The sequence below is a fragment of the Pimephales promelas genome, chromosome 7, assembly GCF_988280905.1.
Source record: "Pimephales promelas chromosome 7, fPimPro1.hap1.1, whole genome shotgun sequence".
Lineage (NCBI taxonomy): Eukaryota > Metazoa > Chordata > Actinopteri > Cypriniformes > Leuciscidae > Pimephales > Pimephales promelas.
Window position 1 is genome coordinate 13,738,855 of NC_142775.1, and position 25,919 is coordinate 13,764,773.

The 25,919-nt window shown below is 40.7% G+C and overlaps 1 protein-coding gene across 2 annotated transcripts in view; it reads left to right on the plus strand.

The window, feature by feature from the left end:
* The window catches only part of erbb4b (erb-b2 receptor tyrosine kinase 4b), a 470,418-nt gene that overhangs the window by 284,199 nt on the left and 160,300 nt on the right, over positions 1 to 25,919 (plus strand). For both annotated transcript variants that reach the window (XM_089133085.1, XM_089133086.1), the window contains exon 3: positions 13,888 to 14,074. In XM_089133085.1, the coding sequence (XP_088989211.1) occupies positions 13,888 to 14,074 (187 nt within the window). The remainder of the gene's footprint in view (positions 1 to 13,887; positions 14,075 to 25,919) is intronic.

The window sequence follows — 25,919 nt, forward strand, 5'->3', positions numbered from 1 at the left end:
TGTTGGCTTCTAAAAGCATCTTTAGTGTCTGTTGTCAGTTTATAAGTACGGCAGATAGGATACGTGGAAATGCTGGGAGAGGTTTTATATATATATATATATATATATATATATATATATATATATAAAATGCTGTTCAAAATGTGTTAGTTTGTTTTTTGAAAGACATTTTTCTTTTTCTAAAGAGACACAAAAGTGACAAAAGATTTATGTTCCAAACTAACACAGTCTCTTCCCAAGTCGTCATATAACTGACGTCTTGGGATGTCTTTTGACCATACGTCAACATCCGCCTTTTTAGGGTACCCTTAAACGTCGGTTAGTTGAAGATCCCGGGCCGTCATACAACTGACGCTTTACCTTTAACGTCAGTTAGGTGACGGGGTAGGTTTAGGTCTGGGGTAGGGTTAGGATCTGATAACGTCATCCAATCGACGTTTAAGGGTACCCTAAAAAGGCGGATGTTGACGTATGGTCAAAAGACGTCCCAAGATGTCAGTTATATGACTTCTTGGGATGTATGCTGTTCATTTAAACCTTTCTATTGATTGAAGAATCCTGTTATCTCAAAATATTAAACAGCACAACTGTTTTCCAAATTGTTAATAATAATAAATATTGAGCACCAAATTAGCACGATTTCTGAAGGATCATGTGACACTACAGACTGTCAGAGAGTTATGATGCTGAAAATACAGCTTTACTATCACCATTGCAATTTTAGATTGCAATAATTTTTCACAATAGTACTAATTTTATAATATTTTGGATAGAATAAATGCAGCATTAGTGAGCAAAAGATTACAGCTTCTTTCGAAAATATTAAATAATCTTAAACTGACCCCAAACTTTTGATGTATGTGTTTTTGCAGCAACAACAACAAAAAACTTAAAAAAAAAAAAAAAAAAAACTAAAAAAGTTTTAGGTTTTGTTTTTTTCACTCTGTAGAGGATCGACCTCCTTGGGTGCAACACAAACAATTCTTACTCCAAATACAACTAAAACAAATAGGTTGAAAGTTCTTACAAATGAACACAGAAATCCTGAACAAAGATGCAGTGACAGTCATCCTTGTGTTACAGGTGCACTTGACCCCAGAGCCTTAACTGTGCCCTTACATTAGAGGTGAAGAGACTGTTTGATGTTGTAACAGAAAGAGCTGTTGCTTTGTGTTTCCATTGATCTCTATATAGCTCAGGTTGGTTGTGTTATGTTTAACAACAGTTGGAAAGTGCTCCTCATTGATGCCACGTCATTAGCTTTAAACTATGCTTGTAATCACAAAAAGGTGTTTACCTTACTTATATATGTGATTCATTATTGAGCAAACAGCAAGAAGAAAGAGGTCCCCTTTCAATCCCTCCCCCCCTCTCTCTTCTCCACCCTGGAAAGTATCGATCCACTGGCTTGAAAATAACAAATTAGTTTGAGAAAGAGGAATTAAATGGTGATGGAAAGCAAGTGCGGGAAGCCAAATAGGCTGTGTGGAAAATCTCCGCAAAGTAATCCTTTAATTAAATTAGGAGAAGTACAACAAAGAAGTTGCTGTTTTTTTTCCCTTCCACCTTCTACTTTCCCCCTCTCTCATGTCTTTTAGACAGAAGCAGGTTCCAGAGGTTGCTAGGTAACTGGGATGGGTTTAGTTCCCGATGGCCAGGGGCGAAGGGGTTGTTGGCAGGATGTGGCAAGTGCAGTGGCTTTTTGTTGGCCGTAAGGAGAGGAAGAGGAAATGGAGGGACCACGGCAAGGTCAAAGGCTTGGCCAGTATTCATGCTTTCATCCAAATTCAGATGCTGTGACGGAATCAGAGTATGTGAGTGGAGTAGTGTAGTTTTTTATGTTTCCTGCTCCTCGTTCGGCAGTAAAAGAAACGTCTCAGGTTACGACTGTAACCCTGGTTCCCTGAGAGGGATTGAGTTGGAATCCCCCTGTGTGATTGTGTTGTGAAGCACATGCATAATCAGATCAATGGAGAGATGAGACGTCATAGGCGGGTGACGTCATCGACCACGAAACTATAAAGCACACCTGAAACAGATTGCACTAACTTCTGATTGGCCGAAGTAAGTCGATCACAGGCATGCAGGGAGTATGGCAGGGCGACGTAGTTCCCTCTCAGGGAATCAGGGTTGCAATCGTAACCTGAGACGTTCAATTTCAAGGGAACAAGAGCTGCGTCGAGACGCTGTGCGAACTCTATACCCACTATGGCATAATAGCAAGTGCCTGTTCTGTGTGAAGTCACTGCGCACACTAAGAATCAAGCACCCTAGAGCCCGGAGTGGAGCCTAAATCCAAGTCATAGACCTTGAGGCAGCCATAACCCTAGTATCTTGGTCAGACGCCTCACAGTGCCGCAAAGGAAACATACTACAGGGTGTCTCCCCAAAGATACACCACTTAAAGGGACGTGGTAAGCAGCTAAGGCCGCCATGTACACCTTTAGTGTGGAGGGGTATATACCTGCAGAGAAATGCTCCTGCAGGAACTCCAGCACTGCAACCACAGGGCAGATAACTGGGTCGAGCTGGTGCTCTCCACACCAGGAAGTGAACAATTTCCACTTCAAGGTGTAGAGGTTCCTCATGGAGGGATCTCTGTAGTTGAGTATGATCTGAACTTATGAACTGGGCCCCCTCAGAGGCCAAGCCCAAAGTTTCCATAATTCTGGGTAGAGGGAAGGTCCAAGAACCGTACCCGGGCCTGCCAACATGGGGCTAAGATGTGCCCTGTCCTGACGAACTTTCTCCAGAACTCCCTAGAGCAGAGATATCGGAGGAAATGCATACAGATGTGACCTCTGCCACATCTGCATCATAGCGTCCAGCCCCAGAGTAGTTGTCGCAGCCGCAGTGGGCAGTGTGTGTTCTCTAAGATGCGAAAAGGTTCTTGGATTATGTAAAAGGGACCACCGATGTGTTGTCCATGCAGACAAGCACATGCTGACCTCTCAGGTCTGGCAGGAAGTGCTTGAGAGATCGAAGCACAGACGTAATATCTAGCTGATTTATGTGCCAAGAAAGTCGACGGTCCTGCAAAAGACCTTTCGCCAAGCGACCACTCATGATTGCCCCCCAACCTATGAGGGAAGCATCCGTCGATAGCATATGCGTCGACAAGAAGCCCCCAGAAGGAACCAAGGTTTGTTACACATGACTAAGGCACATAGGTATCACCCCATGACCTTGATCATGCGAAACGGATTTCCCCTTGGAGAAAACCCCTTGTTCCTGAGCCACCACTGCAGGGGTCTCATGTACAGGAGGCCAAACGTAACTGAATTCTGAAACCATTTCTATAGTGAGCAGGACCCAATGAGATATATTTGCATAATGAGCGCCAGCTGCAAGCGGCAGCTCCTCCAGTAGCTTTGTTTGTGCTCTCGTTTTTTCAGTGTTTTTATAGCCCATTTTTATCTTAAATGTTAGTATTTATAGATATATATGTTTAGTATAGTGTTGTTTTTTATCATATCTTTATTTTTATTTTTACCGAATATGGACTTCATATTACTGAATAACGATCACAGACTTGTTTACATGAGAGACCAGCTGGTTAGCCTCAGGACTTCGGCCAGTGCCGGCGTTGTACCACATCTACCTCGGAATCTGAGACGGCCATACCGCGGATGTCGGGCGGGCGCTAAAGTGAAAGCTAGGCGCAGGGAGAAGCTGTGGAGATTTAAGCCCTTTGTTCCATCAGTGGTCATGGGGAATGTCAACTCACTGGCTAACAAAACCGATGAATTGGCTGCATTGGTGAAGAATGTGAGGATCTACAGGGAGTGCAGTTTACTGTGTTTCACCGAGACATGGCTAACAACTAGCATCCCGGACGCCAACTTGGACTTACCTGGCTTCACTACAGTCAGAGCAGACAGAGATACGAGGGCTAGTGGGAAGCGCAAGGGAGGAGGGCTTGCGATATTTATCAACAATAGATGGTGTAATCCTGGACATATTACTGTGAAGATGACAACCTGTGTTAGGGGCATTGAGCTGTTGGCTGTAAGTCTGCGTCCTTACTACATGCCTAGAGAGTTTTCACACACTATCGTGGTTTGTGTTTACATTCCCCCGCGAGCACAAGCTGAAGTCGCATGTGACGTCATCCACTCGGTTGTCGCGAGACTGCAGACACAGCACCCAGAAGCTTTCATGATTATTTCTGGGGATTTTAACCACGTCACACTGGACTCCCCACTGTCTGCTTTTTATCAGTATGTTGACTGTACCACCAGAGGAAATAGAACTATTGACTTATTGTATGCTAATGTTAAGGATGCATACACTGCAATTTCTCTACCACCACTGGGGAGATCAGACCATAATCTTGTTTTTCTCCAACCTCACTATAAGCCCAAAGTTGTAAGGGAACCCATCACCATACGTTCTTTCAGGAAGTGGTCTCCTGGGGTGGAGGAAGCCCTGCAGGACTGTTTTCAGTGTACCGATTGGGGAATGCTGCAGGAGGCGTATGGGGAGGACATTGATGGTATCACTGGCTGTACAACTGACTACATTAACTTCTGTATGGATATTGTTGTTCCTACTAGATCTGTACGCTGTTTTGCCAACAACAAACCCTGGATCACAAGCAACATCAAAGACCTCCTCAACCAGAAGAAGAGGGCTTTTATGATTGGTGACAGGGAACAGTTAAGATGCATACAGAGGGAGCTCAAGTTCCGGCTGAAAGAAGCGAAAGATGTTTACAGAAGGAAAATGGAGCAGAAGTTACGGCAAAACAGTATAAGGGAGGTGTGGGAGGGCATGAAGACCATCACTGGCTGTGGTTTGAAGCGTGGGAACCTTGTGGAGGGGGATGTGGAAAAGGCCAACCAGTTTAATGCATTTTTTAACAGGTTCGATTGCCCTGTGTCCTCCACTACCGGGGCATGTACTGCTGTTATTTCCACACCTTACCCGCCTGCATGCAGTGTTATTAACAGCACTGGATGTGAGATTAATATCCCACTTCCATTACCCATTATCACAGCAACCCAAGTGAGCGGGGAGTTGAGAAGGCTCCGTCCCAGTAAAGCGGCTGGCCCAGACAGAGTAAGTCCAAAACTGCTCAAAGCCTGTGCTAGAGAGCTTGGTGACCCATTACAATATATTTTCAACATGAGTCTGCATTTGGGGAAGGTTCCTGTGCTGTGGAAGACGTCCTGCATTGTGCCAGTACCAAAAAAGCCACACCCTAAGGAGCCAAATGATTTTAGGCCAGTTGCCCTGACATCCCACGTTATGAAGACCATGGAGCGGCTGCTGTTACACCACCTCAGACCACAGGTCCACCATGCGCTTGACCCTCTGCAGTTTGCATATCAGGAGAGGGTGGGGGTGGATGATGCCATTCTCTATCTGCTCCATCGGTCTTTTTCATACCTGGATAGGGGTGGCAACGCGGTGAGAATCATGTTTTTTGATTTCTCTAGCGCATTTAATACCATCCAGCCCCCACTATTGAAGGACAAACTGAAGGAGATGGGTGTGGACTTAAAACTAATAACGTGGGTGACGGACTATCTTACTGAGAGGTCACAGTACGTTCGTCTGAGAGAATGCACCTCTGAGAGAGTGTTCAGCAGCACGGGAGCACCACAGGGGACAGTGCTCTCCCCGGTCTTGTTCACACTCTACACCTCAGAGTTTAAGTACAACTCAAAATTGTGTCACATACAGAAGTATTCTGATGACACTGCAATCGTGGGGTGTATTAAGAACGGAGATGAGGGGGAGTATCGGACACTGATTGATGAATTTGTGAGGTGGTGTAGATTTAACCAACTACAGCTGAACACTGAAAAAACGAAGGAGATGGTGATCGACTTTCGGAGACCGAGGCCCCAACTGCAGCCTGTATTTATCGAAGGTGACTGTGTGGAGGTGGTCCAGTCTTACAAATATCTGTGGCTGCAGTTGGACAACAGACTGGACTGGTCCAAAAACATAGATGCTTTATATAGGAAGGGACAGAGTAGACTATATTTTCTGAGAAGGTTAGGCTCCTTCAATATCTGTCAGAAGCTACTGCAGATGTTTTATCAGACAGTTGTCGCTAGTGTCCTCTTCTATGCCGTAGTATGTTGGGGGAGCGGCATTAAAAAAAGGGACACCATGCAGCTGGATAAGCTGGTGAAGAAGGCTGGTTCAGTGGTGGGGGTGAAACTTGACTCTTTACCATCCGTGGCAGAGAGGAGGACACTTAGTAAATTTTCTTCTATCCTGGAAAATGCCTCTCACCCACTGCACAACATCATTGTTAGACAGAAGAGCACCTTTAGCGACAGGATGCTCTCTTTGTCCTGCTCCACCGACAGACTGAGGAAGTCTTTTGTCCCTCAGGCGATACGGCTTTATAACGCATCCCTGTAATTTAATTTTTTGGATAGTTTTTAATTGTTATTAATTGTTGCTACTGGAAACTTGAATTTCCTTAACGGATAAATTAAGTATTTATCTATCTATCTATCTATCTATCATATTTGGCAGTAGCTTACAGGCTGTCAGAAAATCTAGTAACGGGACCAGTTTCTCGAGACTGGCCTCTGGTATTGGTTGAAAAGCCACTTCGGTGCCCTGAAGCGGCAAACCATCAGGGAACAACTGAACCCACCTCAGAGAGTAGCTTCCCATTAATGATACATATCCTGAGCCTGCTTGGGGTCCACCCTCTGGTATTGGTCGAACAGCCACTTTAGTGCCCTGTAATGGCGAACCGGCAGGGAACAACCGAACTGACTATTCAAACGACCCTCGGAGGGACGTTGACACCTCAGTGCCCTGAAATGGCGAACAGCAGGGAATGGCAGGGAACAACCAAACTGGCAGCGCTTCAACCCTCCTCAGAGAGTCGCCCCCCCAGAGGGTGCCGAGGAGACACGGATTCTCGAACCAATCTCTCCCCGAAGGGGCCACTCTCACAAGCCTGATAGCCTCGGCGTCAGAACTTTTTTGGTTGAAGCTTTCTTTGAGATAACAACTGTCCTCAGATATGTTTTATCCCATGACGACTACGGCTTAAACCACTAAAAAGGAACCAGCCTCTCAATATCTTGAGAGGCCAAATCCGGCGTCCTCAAATGGATGAGCGGCAGGAAATAACCAAACTGACCCCTCTTAAACCCACCTTCATCGAGTCAGACACTGAAACTAGAACTCTATAATGAGGTGTTCTCCATTTTCCTCTGGGAACTACAGTTTTTTTCTTTAGAATTAAATGACTCCTCAAAGATCAGATGAGCGCATATTGAATTTTCTCAATTAAAGGCAGCCAAATATCAACCGGACAAATGAACTCAGTCTGGATGAAAAAGCTGAATAGTATATTAATACAGACATTCAACTCAAAGATTAGATGAGTACATATTTAATTTTCTCAAAAACTTAAATGCAGCCAAATATCAATCGAAGTAGAAACGGTCAAGTTGAAATGCTGAAAATAGTGTATTAATATAGACCTAATCTCAAACAAAAAAGAATACGAAATTAGTTTTCACACAATCATAAGAGAATGAGAGAAAGGGGCATTTCCCATCTACTCACTTCCCTGCGCATATTATGCATTGCGGCCCATTATCTACACGTTGCCTCTGCAAATGTGAGAAGAGCCACTTTATGCAGAAATGCAGCCCATAATCTACACGCTGCCTCTACAAGCCCGCAATCAGAGCCATAGCTTCTTATTGTAGAGATGCGGACCCATAATCAACGCGCGCTGCCCCGGCAACGGCAAGCATGCAATCTGAGCCATAGATTCTTATTGTAGAGATGCATTGCAGCGCGATCTGAGCCATAGATTCTTATTGGAGATATGCAGACCCATAATCTACGCGCTGCCTCTGCAAAGGCAAGATCCAAGCCACGACTATTTATCTACATGTTACCTAGGCACACGCGAGATCCGAGATCGAGTCACATAATCTTTTTTTTTTTGCAGATCCGTAATCTATGCGCTGCCTTGGCAAATGCGAGAGCCGAGCCAAATCTTTATTGACTTTCTTCCCTTGAGAAGAAAGCCAACAAGAGCAGAGCTAAAACTCTGTATAGTGCATATTTTACACATTGGGAATTTATGAATGAACACTGTAAGCCAATATAGAGCTGACCATGCATGCTCCACTCTCAAACAAATAACTTTAATCCCATGTGTCCCCACTGTTTTCAAGTGTGCTATATAGTTTCCTGGTCGATGGCGTCACCCGCCTATGATGTCTCATCTCTTCATTGGACTGATTATACACGTTCTTCATGATGCAATCACATAGGGGCGTTCCCACAGCGTCTCGACGCAGCTCGAGTTCCCTTGAAAGGGAACCATATATTGGTTGTCACTATTAGAAGGGAGTTTCCTCTGAGGTGGCAAGGGAGGCAGCATCTCCTCAAAAATTGGATGAGAATATAATTGGTTTTGCATCAAATAAAACAGAACAAATATTACAAAATGTGACATTAAAAAGTGTAAAAGTCAGTCGTTTTTTTAAAGTAACAGTGTCCAACAGCAACACCCGCAGGTGGAGTTACAGGTGGAGTCCTCTGTCCCAATCGACTTTGTTCCCCCAAAAATAAAAATTCTGTCAGTATTTACTCACCCTAATGTTGTTCCAACCCTGTAAGACTTTCGTTCATCTTCGGAACACAAATGAAGATATTTTTGATTAAATCTGAGAGCTGTTTCAATATGAAGAGTTCAGATGCAAAAGCCTCTAAATGCCATTTGAAATTTTCTTCTTTAATGATGATTTTTATCAAACTTGTATATTTAAGTTCAGTAATTTCACCTAAATGGCAATGGTAATTACCTATTAATTGTTATTTAAGTGAAATTACTGAACTTAAATATACAAGTTTGATAAAAATCATCATTAAAGAAGAAAATTTCAAATGGCATTTAGAGGCTTTTGCATCTGAACTCGTCATATGCTTCTATTGTAATTAAAACACCAGCTTTTGCACAGAAAGACGGCATGTTAGACACCGTTCAGATCGGCGCTTGTGCTGCAAAAGACCTTGATGATGACTATTATAGAAAAAAATACAAAATAGATTTGTATTTGTTCTCTCTTTTTTATGTAATGTTTATTTAACCAGGAAAATTAAGTGTAACTGACATACATTTATATTTCATGCAGTATATAAAAAAATGTGAGAACTTTGCCTCATTTTAAAACACCACTGATATTAGAGAATCTTAATGTTTGTGCTGTATACATATATATTTTTTTTATAGTTCATTTTAATTCAAACTCATGTCTTTATGAAAAAAATCAAATAAAAAAATAAAACTTTTCCTTTGGCTGTCGTACATTTTCCCAGAGCCCATTTATTTGATAGTACATTACAGATTTTATCTCACTTTCTGAATGGTGAAAGCCTGTTTTTGCATTCTGCATTTCCAGTGTTTTCATGTAAACAGATGTACCAGACAGATGTGTTTGACCATTCCACTCACATATGCCATTTGCATCTTTTTGTGGTGCTCAAGTTAAAAAAAGTTACATTTTGTCCAAAATAAATAATATCAAGAACCTTTTTCATTCTACTTCTCCTGCATCTTCCTTTTTTAAATATAAAAAGGCCCAGACACCGTTAAAAAAGTACAAAATTCTTCCTACCATACATTTGCATTATGGCCTGTTAATTGTGCTCTTGAAGTAGTATCAGAGTTATAGAAAAAAAAGCAATCTCGTCTTTGTACAGCGTGTACCGAAGCAGCACTGATTCTGCTTAAAGCTGTGATGCCATTTCCATCTGGTCCGCTCTCCGTACCTTCTCGTCGTAAGTCCTGTAACACCACTTGACACAACGCTCACAGTACACATCAGTGATACCCCACGTATACGCACACAAAGTTCTTCCTGCAATGTGCCTGCAGCTATTAGAAGAGTTCATTAGCCTAGATAAATGACTGAGGCTCTGACTGGCCTTCTAGCGCTGCTGCTAAAAAGAGCTCACGTCTCTGCCCATTAGCCGGACATGGCGGACGATGACAGCAGCAGGACCGGCCCTGTCACACTGCATGGGTCCCGAGATGAAGCTCACGCTAACTGACGGCTGTCAGTGAGAGCACTCCCCGCTGTTAGCACTTCCTCAAGGCTACTTCTGGCCCCCAACACACACACACATTTGGTGTCATCATTCACAGCAGGAGGCGCTCTGTCAGAATGAATGAAACTGTGTCTGCCTTAATGACAGGCATGGTGACGGCACCAGTATGTCACGGCGAGGGTCTCACGGATGTGGTTGGATGAATTTGAGTCATCCTCGTGATCATTATCTGTCTAGTAGAGGGTAGAGAGAGAGAGAGAGAGAGAGAATAAAAAAGAACAAGACAGAGAACGAGAGAGCCAAGACCCTCTGGCTTATTCTGTTCTACTGCTACTACCCACTCCCAACACTTCAGCTAATGACTGTATGCTGCACTTTAGATTTCACCTTTATAATTGAGATATACACATATTTCAGCAGGATTATATGGGAAGATGATCTTTTTCAGAAATGTATTTTCTGACAGGACTAGTTTTCTAAATGACATTTGAGTTACAGTTTTTTATCACTCAACGTTTGTGATTTTCATGTACCGAGAAAGTGTGTGTTTTCTAGATGTGGGGATTACAGGTCATGTGCATCACGTATGAAGTATGTTTTTTTTAATTGATTATTTATTGATATAATTTTAATTGATTACAAAAACCTATTTAGACCTCCAACCGGATCCATGCGAAAACAAGGATAGGCTACGTATCAGAAAGATATTACCTGCAGTCACGCAATGTTAACATTAAAATTTTGAGAACAAAGTATAATTTGAACGGTTTTGCGTGATATGATGAGCAATTGTTAGATTTAATCAGCGTGATTTACTGCAATGTCAGTACCAAAACAAAAGTGGATGTTACTTGTTCTGATGCAGCCCATTCTCACCCCCAAGGCGTCACCTAACTGACGCCTTGGGAAGCATTTGGACATGCTTCAATATCTGACGCTTTAGGCGCCCTTTAGCGTCAGTTAGATGACGCCCTAGGATCGCGTGTACCCTACCCCCACCCCACACCTAAACCTAACCACGTCCTCTAACTGACGCTTTCCTTTAGCGTCAGTTAGATGACGCCGTAGGATCGCGTCATGTAAGTGACGCTAAAGGGCGCCTAAAACGTCAAATATTGAAGCATGGTCAAAGGTGACGCCTTGGGGTGAGAATGCGTTGTCTGATGACATTTTCCGATTTGAATTCTTTTTTGGTCATACTTCCAAAAAAAAAAAAAAAAAATCTGTGATTCTGAATGCCAGAGTCACATCCGCGCTGTGCCGTGTCGAATTACAACTCACGTTAAAGGTGCTCTAAGCGATGTCACACGTTTTTTAGGCCTCACTATCCGCTAGATGCCTGTCCCTTAAACACACTGTAAAAAAACACGGTCTATCCAGACAACCCAGGCTCCACAAATAGCAACAAAGACAAACTGCGGCGACCCGTCCACGAAACGTAACAAACTGTTCCAGCCAATAACTGACAAGAAGGCCCTGGGGGTGGAGTTTGTGGGTCAGTACGCAGATGAGGAGAAGGGTGGGTCTATCTAGCCTCCGTTTTGTTTGAAAATACTTTAAACGTCAACAAGAAGTCACGTCACCCAACATCGCTTAGAGAACCTTTAAGTTGATAATTCCGCGAATGACTGCAATTGCAGATTTCGAACAGAGATGGTGACAAAGAGGGGAAACTCCAGACTGCAGCTTTAAGTGAACTTTACAAGAAGTGGCTGTTTATAGTAAACCCACAAAAGGGAGAAACGAAATCTAGACTAGTACCTCACCTGACACTGATATTACTTCTTTTCTGCGATTTGACTCTATTTATTAATTTTAGCATTTTATTTTTTCATCGGATACCATCCAAATTAAAATGAAATGAAAGCGTCCCAAAGATTGGTACGCAAACGGTAGCTCAAGTAGGTCAAAATACTATGTCAGCAATCACAGACATTCGCATTCAGACGTGATTAGATTTCTTAGATGACCACTGAGTTAACCTGTAAGACAGTAGGTAATTTGCCCTAGATTTTTTACAAACGTTGTGTAAGGAAAAACAGACTTGGTAGATTCGGACCTGATTAAATTCGCAAAGTATAGCCCTATTCGCACGGGATTAGTATTACCTGGGGACCACGTGTGAATTTGAAATTACCCACCCACATCTGAATTTCATGTGGCGCATTCGCACAGGATTTAAGTGAAGCCTGTGATTTTACTCGAATTTACTGACTTATCTCGCGGATATGATGTCATTAGGCTATAGCTTTGAAATGTCTTGTCATTATTATGTCTAGCTGTATATAGCCTAATAAACAGAAGAATTGTCCTTACCATATGCTGCTAAACATGTCATTCATCTCCATCTAATCGTTCTTTTTGTTTTTGCTCTTCTGATGGTTTTCAGCTTTCTCTTTCTGCAAATTGTATACCCGTATTTTCCGCACTTTAAGGCGCACATTCAATGAATGACCTATTTTAGAACATTTTTTTTATATATATAGGGCACACCGGATTATAAAGCGCATAAGATACTGCAGTCAAACGTTTGACTGGGTTTGCGTTATGCATCCACTAGTGCTAAAGGCTAAAGGGAATGTAGTGAGTGCGCGGCGCCGGAGGTGAGGCGTTTATTTAGTGCGTGAGCGCGCTGGGGCGGGCACGTAACTTACATTAGCAGCCTGACTCATATGAGTATTCAATGTGCGGTGGCTCGCCTGACAGCAACAACTGGCTGTTTTGAATGAGGCGACCCGGTTACTGTGAACGGGGAGCACTTTATGAACATTCTGTGACACGCGAGCAGCGCCGGGGACAATGTGTCTGTTCGTGTTTCTGTTAAGAGTGAGCGCTCGTGAGCGGGTATTTACCCCGCACCCAAAATACTATCAAAACACTCCAACTCAGCTATTCTCCGCGAAAGATGGATAAAAAGGCGCAGATGAAACAAAAACCTTGAAAAAATTATATACGATCCGGCCAAATCACAGAGATGTCGATTCGCACAGGACTAATATTATCACAGGACCTCGGTGTTCGGCGAAATATAGTAGGTAATTTGTGGGGGAATTTTTACTTTACAAATTACAGACATGGCAGATTCGCACAGGATTAAGATCTCAGACAAACTCCGCAATTATTACAAATTACTACAGGTCACCAGATAATACTAATCCCGTGCGAATAGGGCTTATGTTTGTGAAACACAAAATTTGGTAACACTTTATTTTGATGGTCCCTTTTGAACATTCTGTTGACTATAAGTAACGTTACAACTACATGTCAACTAACTCTCATTAGAGTATTAGTAGACTGCTTAATATCTGCCAACTCTTTATTGTGATGCTCCTCCAACATACAGTACATTTTACAGACTATAAGTAACTTTGCAACTACATGTCAACTTATTCTATCCCTAACACTACCAGTCTACTAATACTCTACTAACACACTAATGAGAGTTAGTAGAGATGTAGGTGCAATATAACTTAAAGTCAACTGAATGTGTTAAAGGGACCATCCAAATAAAGTGAAACCCAATTTTATATAACAGATTTTTATTTTACTTTCTAATTGCTAAATGCCAATTACCACTATATTTAACAAGTAAAGAAAATGTCTTACATGCAATAGTGTCATGCTTCATTATACAATTGATATAGCAGCATCAGAGTGGTCAACAGTGTAAATAATGGTGTGGTGTGTTCTGTATCCACCTCCTTGCAAAGTTTAATATGCATTTGTTTCCCTCTAAATCGAGATTTTTTTTTCATCTAATTTATTTCCAGAAGTTCCAGTTGATTGGTTGGTCAATATTTGTTGATTGATATTTGTGCTTTATTCTGTCTGCAGTCCATTCGTGAGGTGACGGGCTATGTGCTTGTGGCTCTAAATCAGTTTGAATATCTGCCCCTGGAGAATCTTCGCATCGTCCGCGGCACCAGGCTGTATGAAGACCGCTACGCCCTGGCTGTATTCCTCAACTACCGCAGAGACGGCAACTTCGGTCTCCGTCAGCTCGGCCTTAAGAATCTCACAGGTACAATATTAGCTCACGAGTCCACAGGTCACATGACTCGTGTGTTCATTTTTTTTTTCCCGTCATTGCTTCTCTTTTGTGAATGTTCTTGATTGAGCATACATTCTTTGGTTTGTCGTTTTTTGATATCCACTTTAGTACTATGATCCCTGCTGAAATCACTCATTACAACATCAATAACTGCGTCTGGCTGAGAATGTATATCTGTCGTATATAATCGCACAGTAAATTTCACTCGTCGAGGCCTTTGTGAAGTTGGCTAGTGCTTTCTGATCTCTCTCGGAGAAATGAGAGGGGGATGATTTATGAATATGGATATCATACTAAATTGACTTCACACAACTTCCATCAGCAATGACTTAGCTGGTTTTCTAACTGGTGGATGGATGGGGACTGACGCTGGCAGTGAAATACACCTAAATATCTGCACCTGGAATTGGATCCATAAAACTCAGTGAGAGGTTTGGGGAACGCTGGAGCTTGAACAGCTTGATGATGGTGCTGCTCTGATATGAACCAAGGCTTTATTTATTTAGATCTGTCAGTTTTGCAGGAGTGGTAAAGGCTAAACTTCTTGAAAGTGCCAGATAGTCTACACCGGATACGATTTACATGTGTTAAACTTTGAATTTCTTTCGGCTATATTTGTAAACATTCAAAAATATTTCAGTGGCAATTTTATTTAACACTACTGTGGAAGTATGTATTTCCCTAAATTGTATTTTAAAGTCTCTTATTGTCACGAAACTGCTCAGAGACACGATGGTTAAAGGGATAGTTCACTTTGAAATTAATTTTTGATATGTTTTAGTTTACCTCAAGGGCATCCAAGATGTAGATGTCTTTGTTTCCACAGTATTTTCAATTTTGACATTTTTCAGTCAAATCGTTGTTGTCTATCAGTCATACACTGGAGGCTAAGGGGGTCCACCAAAAAGCATGCACAGAAGTCAAAATTAAACATGATTTAATGACTCGTATATGTAAGTACACATTGATGGCCTAAGACACGAAACGAGCGGTTTTCGTGAGAAAACAAACAGTATTTATATCGTTTTTACCTCTTGTAATCATAGCCATGACAAAATGATCTGATGGCACGGGCGCTTCGGTCTGCGCATGCGCCGGAAGTAACAAGTAATCTGTAATTACAAGTAGTCTGTAATTTAAATCAAGTAATCTGTAAAGTAACTTAATTATTTTTTAAATCAAGTAATCTTTAAAGTACCTTTGCATTATGTATTTTCCGATTAGATGATGAATAAAGACATAAGGGTAAACAATTACTAATCTAATTACTGGTTTGTCTGTGAATGACCTTTTTTCAACATCTCTGCTCTTCTATGAAATATTCTTCAGCATTGTTCAGTTGGAGTTTGTTAAAATGTTCATTTCACTGCAAGGACATACATACATGCAGCATATACTCATTCAGAGGTTTCTGAATTGTTATTTTGAACCAGTAGCCAAATTCAAATGTATGTCTCTTCATGGGTTACAAATAAAACACAAAGGCCCAACACAAAGACAGACACCAAACACACACCTCTGTGGAGTCGAACGTTGGGGTAAATATAGATTTCATTATTTCATTATTATTTTAAATCCGGGATGAGTTGGGTTTGTAAGTGTCTTTGTTCTTTCTGCTTCACTACTAGGGCCAGTTGGAAATGTCTCTTCTTCACAGTACCTGATCATTTGTGTTACACAACTGTTCCGTTTCCTTCTGATTGGCTGATGGCGCTAGTTTAAGTGCATGGGCCTGACATTTACCATGCTCCACTTTTGTCTTCTTTGGCAAATTAATAGTACGTTCTCTCTTAAAGGGATACTCCACCCAAAGATGAAAATGCTGTCATCATTTACTCCCCATCAAGTTGTTGCAAACCTGTATGGATTTCTTTCTTCTGCTGAACACGAAGGAAGATATTTTGAAGAACAATTGAAACCAAACAGTTGTTTGGCACCATTGACTTCCATAGTAGAAAACAAAAAAATACTATGGAAGTCAATGGTGCCAAAATTCCAATCGTTCTTCAAGATATCTTCCTTTGTGTTCAGCAGAAGAAAGAAACTCATACAAGTTTGCAACAACTTGAGGGTGATTAAATGATGACAGCATTTTCATTTTCTGGGTGGAGGATCCCTTTAAATGATCCTCCAGACACATCCATAATGGTACAGACTCTAATAGTTGTTGGAGTAATTGCATCTGTACTTTTATTATGTTATAATGAGTAATCTTTTGAGTAATCTTAACCAGCATTAATCAGTGGCGACTACCAGTCAGCTTTTGGTGTGAGGAACCAGGATGCAGAGTGTTCTTGTAATGCTGAAGAAGATGATTTGGGCTCTAAATTGTGAGCAGTGCCACTTTCTTTTCAATCCACTAAGGACTAAGGCCATTTTCATCTGCATGTGTTTATTTTTCAAATATTGGTATCAACAGCAGTTTACAGTATACATCTTATCAGTTTGAGTTATCAAGTTATCACATGGAATCAAATCCATCATTGAACAAATGATACATTACCAAAAAAAAAAAAAAAAAAGCTTAGATACTATTTTTTTTGGATTCTTTGATGAGAAGAAAGTTCAAAATATGAATTTATCAAAATTAAAAATTAAAAATTGATTTGAAACAGATTTTTTTGTAACAGTTTTAAGTCATTATTTTCATATGATGCATTGAATGCATACTTAGCTGAATAAAATTATACAGTTGTTTTTTGTTTTTTTTTCAATAACATCATACTTGCCCCAAACTTTTGTACAGTAATTCTTTGAAGCTTAATATTAAGTGCATAAGCACAAACTGATTAAAATAAGTATGTCTTAAATGCAATGTAAATTGCTTTGGATTATAGTTTATGCAAAATGTATAAATGTAAATGTATCCCAACTTAAAATGAGGAGGCGACTACAAGCCATTTCTAGTTTGATTCCTTCTCAAGATTCAAGACGTTTATTTGTCATATGCACAGATTTACACCATGCAATGAAATTCTTAAGTTGCAAAAGTTTCCAACAATAAAGAATAATAAAATGTACACTATACACACAATATATTTAAACGATGCAAGTGTTCTGGTTTGTTTGTTGTTTATGCACAATGAATAGTATTCGTTTGGTGCGGGACTATCTGTTTGTGACCTGTGGCAGACAAGGGCAGAAAGAGCTGCACTTGTTTTTTTTTTTTTTTGTTTTTTTTTTGGCACATTGCATTGAAATTGCTTTAGTCTGTATCTCTGAAAAAGGGATGATCACATTGTGAAATATGGCTAGCTATTTAACCTAGTGCACATAAATGGTTCAGGAACACTGTCTGTCTCTTATGGAACAATGTTTCTGGTCCAGAAAACACCTTCATTCACTTGCTGTGGCTAGGCAAAAGAAATAGAGCAGAGAGCGACATGGCATAGCAGATCGGGTAAATAATTTAAGCCGTGTGTATTGTTCCACTTACTCTGTCCCCAGCCCACTCGACGCAGCGTACATAACCCAAATGCCACATTGCTATGCTGACATCACTTAAAGCCTAACTGTGCTTCATTTAATGCTGTATTCTTGGAAGATGACAGTGTTTAGGAACGTCGAGAAGACCAGGTGCTCCCAGAGGAGTGTGATCCCGTCTTTGGCAGACTAACACGCAACAGCGCTGGAGTTAAGGATGTTTGAAATCCCAGCCATGCCCACAAGGAAGCAGACAGCACAGAAGCTCTGCACACTTGTTTACTCTCACTCTCTCATCCATCTCTCTTCCTGCATACATTCAATAGTTGCATTTTATTTTAATGTGACGACTAACTCAAATAAGTGCTTAGTAGTTTTAAAGGGATAGTTCACTTTGAAATTAATGTTGATTTGTTTTAGCTTACCTCAAGGGCGTCCAAAATGTAGGTGTCTTTGTTTCCGCAGTATTTTCAATTTTGATATTTTTAGGTCAAACCGTTCGTGTCTATCAGTCATATAATGGAGGTCTATGGTCACCACCTCAAAGAGCATGCACAGTCCAAATTTCAAGTCCAAATTAAACATTTAATGACTCGTAAATGTAAATTCACATTGATCAGTTTGTGTGAGGAAACAAACAGTATTTATATCGTTTCAGCCACAAAGCACCAGGGCGCTCAGATCACTTGGACGTGGCTGTGGTTTCAAGAGGTAAAAACTATATAAATACTGTTCGTTTTCTCACACAAACTGCTCATTTCGTGTCTTAAGCCATCAATGTGTACTTACATTTACGAGTCATTAAATCATGTCTAATTTGGACGCTAATTTGCTTTTTGATGGTGGTGACCATAGACATCCATTATATGACCGAAAGAGACAAACGGTTTGACCTAAAAATATCAAAATTGATGGCCTTGGATGCCCTTGAGGTAAACCAAAAATTAATTTCAAAGTGAACTATCCCTTTAATTAACTACAGTACATGTACTGTAGAGTTATGGTTAGGGTTTGGTTTAGGGTTGGTTGTAAATATACATAATTTACTGTTACTAAAACGTGTAACTTGTTAACTATACGTCTCCTTAAATTAAAGTGTCTCACCCACTCATTGTTTTCTTGTTCTCCGAAGACTTTGTGAAATCTACTTTCACTGCCCTCAACTTTATTTGTATATTTCTTGTGCTTTCGTTGAGCAGTACAGCAAAGTATTATCGGCCTTTCCACAGCTATAAGAAAGCGACTTCAGAATTGTTACAAGCTTGTTCTTTCATTTATGGTTTAACCAAAAGTCAAAATTGTCATTAATATCCTCATGTAGTACCAAACTTGATGACTTTCCTTCTTTTGTGGAAAGAACATATTTTGGAGAGAGAAAACAAATAAAATCTGTATTTTTTTGCTGGTGCAATGAAATTCAACAGGGTCTAGTGTTGTTTATGCCCTGTCATTCTTCTTTTTTGTGTTCCACAGAAGAAAGAAATGCATACAGGTTTGCAACAACATAAGGGAGACTAAATGATGGCATAACTAACATAAAACTTCCAAATGAATTGACTTTAAAATGAATATGTGACATAAGTCGTGACACAAATAGAACAATGTAACGTTTTATCAAAGTTTGACACCAGTTGTTGGAAATACTAGGAATAAACGCCTATAAGTAGCTATTTTTAGTCTCTTACTCCCAACACTGGTCTTCTAAATGTTGAACTCAGTCAGCGCCCCGTAACCCTGAGACAGATCAAAGCTGGAACAGAGCCCGGTAACATCTCTCTCGCTCTCCGTCAAGGACTATCAGCTTGTCAGACCTACATTATGAGCCTTTTGATCCCCTGTCACATTATCATGTCATTCCTCTCATAGCAGTTCTCCAGAGATGTGTAAAGTGATCAATACCATCCATAAATGATATCTAAGAGAATAAAGGCGATTAACTGCGCTGGGTCTAATCCCGAATCTGATCAAGCCAGCATGTCGGCATTGCTACTAGAGTTGAAATCCACGGAGGTAGAAATTGCCCTGGATAAAATCAATTTGTCGCTGGTATATTCTGATATTGCTCTATTGATTTTCTGAGAGGTGGTGTGTGGGCGACACGGTGATGTGGTGCTCGGGTTTCCCTTGTGACTGGCTTTCAAACGTCCTCCCTGCTGGGTTATTAAGTCAGAGTCAATGGAGTGAGCTATCTGAACTATTTGTTTGAATGCTAAATGGCACAACGCTACCTTTACTACGCCTCGAAAAGCATTTGAAACATTTGAAGGTTGTTGATTAAGGATTTTTTAATAGCTATGATTAACTTTTTAATAGTATTAGGCTTTTTATGTCTTATGTCGTTTGGCTTCCATTTGGCTTCCACAATTTGATGTTAATTTTACCCACTAGCGAACTCACTGGTACAACCGTCCATGTTTTGTGTTTTGTTTTTACTGTGTGATTGGTAACTCTTTCTATGAAGGATGTATGTGTAATGCATTAAATGCTAGGAGTCAAACGTTTGGACACAAATGACTGAATATATTTTTTCTCATGATCTTCAAAAACTTTACATGTAGTGGCTTTTGCTTTAGTATTTTAAATCATTTTATGTGTGTGTTTATATGAAGTATGTGTACCTAGCAACAATAATAGATTGTATTATTGACATTATTTATGCTTCGCTTCAATAATGTCTTCTAAAGTATAATATATCTTATACATTGCATGTTCTTATAAATAATTGCAACAGTTAACAATACATTATGTATAATAATAAAATACTATCCGTGCTTGTATCTTTTTTCAAATCTTTTTATTGTGTTAATACCCATGCCAACATTTCATGTCCTTTGTTGTATTTTTGCTCTTTTAAGTGTAATAATAAATAGCTCAATATAATGAATTATAGCTCTGTTTACAATTATTCATGGGAAGATGTTATGGATTAGGATGTGCATTGTAATCTTTAATGTATACAGGCTTCATAGAAAGTGTTACCATCTGCTACTGTCAGGCCAGAAGGAGCTGTGTCGTCTTGTGTCCGTGTCCTCAAAGGCCTCAAGAGGCTGGTGATTTGTAATAATTATACCTCGTCCCACTGCTGAGGCAAAGGTTAAACTTCGCATCTTTTCTTTGACATTTCAAAGTGGCTCTTCTTCATCCTTTTCAGAAGAATTAGAAATTTGTTCATGCCTTGGCAAAACATTTTTTTTTTTACTCAACATTTGTGCACCTCATTGTTTCTTGTTATTTATTTCAGCAAATGCAGCTTAGACAGTAATTACCTCAGAACAATAGCAATCTCCTTAAGAACGGACGAGTGTGTAAATTTAACTGTTTCCTTTTTCTTCTTCAGCTATAGTTTACGGTTTCTTTAGTTTTCTGTTGTCTGTATTAGTCCTCCCACTTTCTATTTTTTGCCCTTGAGGAGCATAGACAGTAAAATAAATGGACAGAGCGATCTCATTGGAACTCCATTGAGATGATTTTTGGCGATTTTTTTTAGCACTTCCGTGCCTGACGCGCAGACTCAAACAGAGCTTCTCTACTAGTTGTGACGAGAGCAACCCATCTGTCTTCTAGTGCTGTGGCATGTGAAATCTGAATTATTCCCTTCTGAAACTTGCAGAAGCGGAGAGTGTGAGTAGGAGCTGTCCATGAGCTATTTTGCTTGGTATTCTGATTAATTATCAGTTTTGTGCAAGCTACTTCCAAACTGTAATACATTGGGTATTACTTGTTACTGTTATTTAAAAGTAATTCATTACCTTACAATATTACTGTCCCAGAATTGTAATGCGTTACACTACTCATGTATTACTTTTGAGTTACTTTCACCAAAATAACTAAGTAGAACTTAACTTTTGGGCTGTAACGATATGCAATATGAAACCGAAATCACGATTCGCCACACGACTCAGATCCACGAACCTACAGAATCGCGACAAACCTCTTCCAGCGTAAAAAACTCCAGCGTTATTCTCCTTACCGTCCAGATCCAATGCTGCCTTATCTTTAAATTAGGCTATTAGTATTATTTGAAGTTAACATTACACGTAGACCTACACCACAAAACTAGTTGAGGATAAATTATTTAAAATTGGGGAAGTCCAGCATTATGGACATGACATTTGCAGTCAAAACTTGAAATAAAAATTCTCAGAAAATACATGTATTGAAACGTATATAGGCTACTTCCTTAAAGGACTCCAGACATTAGACAAATATCAGTCTATGTTTTATTTTTAATATTAGGGAAAAGACACACATTCATGCGTGACAAAAAAATAGGAGGCAAAATCGATTTTTTGTAATTCTGTTAATTACACTGCGCAAATCGGATGAGGAAGGGTTGGCTCTCCAGTCTCCATAGAACTTAAAATATTCATTTTATTTTAGTTTTCGTGTTCGCATTTATGAGGAAAAAATAATGTTACAGACGCGACCGCTCTGAAGTGGCACTAAAAGACTGCTTTAAAACTTTCACATAGTCTGTTGCCTTTAAGAAGTAAAAGCAGACAATACACTGTAATACAACAGTAATACAAGCCTCACTGAACATGTAACGAGTAAAATATTACTGAAAATTGATTAGTAATGCCTTACACTACTGCGTTACTGCAAAAAGTAATATGTTACTGTAATGTATTACTTTTGTAAATGCGTTACTCCCAACACTGTTAATTATTTTGTCATTTTGCCTCCACGTTTCCCCGATGCGCGCAAGCTTCTCCTCCTGTCCATACGGTAATCTCTCTACTGTGCGACAGAGAGTCGCGTGGGTATGACGCAATCGTTAGCCTACTTTCACTAAAACTGCTTCTACGGGGCCATAACATAAGCTAGAAGGTAATGGAGCATTTAATACATTGTCGTGTTTCTCTAGAAACAAATAAAGGACAGATGGGGTCTTCAAACGCCTCAGATGTAAAGTTATTCGCTGTCAAAGTGACGCCAAAATGAATGGGAGTCAATAGGAATGCTAACGCAAGTGAAGTTCTGCTACAAGATGACAGCTCCCGCGAGGTTTCAACTCCCGGTCGATGGATTACCCCCTTGTTGAGGAGTGCTTTTGATTATTACACATTATTTTTCTTCTCTACCCAGAATTTGAACAGAAAACGATCAGTGTCTAAGTAATTGTTTGTGATATTGACAACTAGTGGTTGAAATGTGTACTGCAGTTCAAATTCAAAATATCAGAGATGGTTGTTTCTCCTGCCTCCTCCTCATCAGACTTGCAGATGTGCAAAAGGGTTGCCAAATTGAAGACACACAACAGGAATGTTCACAATTGTTAGGTCGGGTAGTTGTTTTTAGGTCGGTTAGAATCTGCGATTTCTGACCTAGTATTTTTGCTGGCTTGCATGGCTGCAATACACTGCATTTTAGGCCAACTGGCAACCCAGGGTGTCAAAGTACTATTGGGTAAGTTAGCAAAAGGTGGGATCACACAAGTCACTTTTATGTCTATAGCACTTTTTATAATACAGATTACGTATATCAAAGCAGCTTCACAGTAATAACATGAAAATAATACAAGAAAGTTTGTTTCTAGAAGAAAATTGCATCAACATCCACCTTAAGTAAGGCTAACACAGTCTCATCCCAAGAAGTCATATAACTGACGTCTTGGGACGTCTTTTGACCATATGTCAACATCCGCCATTTTAGGGTACCCTTAAACATCGGTTACATGACGATCCCGGGCTGTCATACAACTGACGCTTTACCTTTAACGTCTGTTAGGTTTAGGGGTAGGTTTAGGTCTGGGGTAGGGTTAGGATCCGATAACGTCATCTAACCGACGTTTAAGGGTACCCTAAAAAGGGTGGATGTTGACGTATGGTCAAAAGACGTCCCAAGACGTCAGTTAAATGACGTCTTGGGATGAGACTGCGCTGGTAAGGCAGATCAATAATATTGTTGAATATTAAATGTCCATAACTGAGCAAGCCAAAAGCCAAGGCAACAATGGCAAGGGACCAAAACTCATCAGGTGACTGAATGGAGAAAAAAAACTTGGGAAAAACAAGGCTCAGTCAGAGGGCCAGTTCTCCTCTGGCCAACAAAGGAACAGTGTATGATTTGGGCAACATTACAAGTCAGATTGGATCAGAACATTTAGAGTATTTATCCATTTCCATCTGGTTGGAAGTGGAGGTAATCACGCCAGTTTGGAGTTGTTGAGGATCAGTGCCGATGGCTGTCGTGTCGATGAGGCCTTCACAGATCTGATGAGGCTGCCACTTCAGGATGAGTTGGGATGGGTCCAGGTGCAGGTCCACCATTGAGGGTCCCTTGGGGTAAATAGAGAGATATTAGCGTAGATGCCATCCTTCTTATGATGTACCTCAAGATGTCCAGGATGTGTTCCCGGTTCCGGGTGATCTAAACTATGCAGCCTAATTTTGAATTAAGGAAATCTATAGACCATTTCACAAGATGTAAACAACACTGGTCCAGAAGCACTTCCTGTTTCAGTTTTTTAACACTACATAAAAGCTGGGATAAAATACAACCAACAGAACATTTAAAATTGAATCAACAAGTTAAACAAACATCTTTAATATGTTTTCTTTACATGTGAAATAAAGAAAACAGTTACAAACTGAAATAGGAAGTGCTCCTGGACCAGTGTTGTTTACATCTTGTGAAATGGTCTATAGTGTGTTATGTGTATGTTAGGCCAAAGAGATGTGTTTTAGTCTAGATTTGACACTGATTTGTGTCTGCATTCCGGACAATGTTAGGAAGATTGTTCCAGAGTTTTGGTACTAAATAGGAAAGGGATCTACTGCCTGTGGTCAACTTTGATATTCTAGGTATCATCAACTGGTGGGGATTTCGAGAACGCAATAGACATGAAGGACTATAATGCATTAAGTACTGTGGAGCTAAACCATTTAGTGCTTTGAAAGTGATCAGCAATATGTTAAAATATGTGGTTCTGAAAAACTCGAGCTGCTGCGTTTTGAACTAGCTGTAACTGTTTTTTTCTGAGAAAGTATGTGGACTTAGCATGTTTCCTAAATCTCTGCAAACATATCATGGTATTTTTCTAGAATAGCTATATCATGGTAATTATATATTCCCTTTATAGTTTAGGAATGTCAAGTCAACCTGCGGTAGTGACGTAATGGTGTAAGGAAAGCCCTGAAAGGGTGCGCAATTTGGACCGCTTTACAACAGTGTGGTGTGACTACCCTTTCTCACAACCATTTTGTACGAATTCGTACAAGTGATTAAAAAGTGGTTAATTCGTACGACCTCACTCGTGCGAATTCGTACGATTTGTCTAAACCCACGTGATGGTTAGATTTAGGGGCGGGGTCAGGGGTAGGTCATTCGTACGAATTCATACGAATTGGCCAATCCGTAAACTATGTACGATTTAGCAAAATCGTACTAATTCGTACGAGTGAGGTCGTATGAATTGTTACGAATTAGCCACCTCGTGAAATTCGTACGAATTCCCTTGAGATCGGGTTGGGTGTGAACAGAGTGACGTATAAAATTGATTCGGAACAAAGTATTCTGTTTCGGGTCTGTTCCGGAACAAAACAAATCGATCCAGGTGTGAAAGCACCCTAAGAAAAATGTGTTGGACCCAGCTCAGAAGACTACTCTTCTGGGCGTGATATGGAATTCGGTTACAATGCGGGCATGTATGTCTCCCACTCATTTCGAATTCATCCTAACCATGGTGTCCAGGATAAAGCTAGGCCAGGCGATAACAGTAAAGCAATTTCAAAGACTGCTGGGCCTCATGACAGTGGCATCCAACATAATTCCTTTGGGCCCGCTTCACGTGAGGTGGCTCAAAGCACCTCAAAGCCCCCCCCCCCCCCCCCAAAAAAAAAAAAGGGGAATCCGTCCTGTATAATAAAGGTTAAGGGCAGATGCCTTCGTTCCCTATTAATATGGAAGAAACCTTGGTTCTTGTCCCAAGGGCCAGTGTTAGGGGCGTCGTGTCGCCGGAAAACCGTTTCGACAGACGCTTCCAGTGGCTGGGGCGTGATCATGGACGGCCGCTTTGCCAGGGGTCTGTGGCAGGACCATCATCATTCTTGGCATATAAATTGCCTATAGGAGTTGGCTGTGTTCAGGGCTCCTTCCAGACATCAAGGGTTACCACGTCTTGATACATTCCAGATTGGCGCATCAGATTATTTTATGGTCCCAAGGGAAACTATTATCTATAAGAGCAATATGTGTCCCGGGGGTTCAGAATCAGGGAGCAGACATCCTGTCGAGGCAGGGCTGAGGCCCGGGGAATGGAGACTCCATCCAGAGGAGTGGTGGAGTTGATATGGCCCACTTTCCACTTTGGTTCTCCCTCACTCATCCAGCCTGCTGGGGTTGGATGCCATGGTAAAGGCCTGGCTGAGTCTTCGCCTGTATGTGTTTC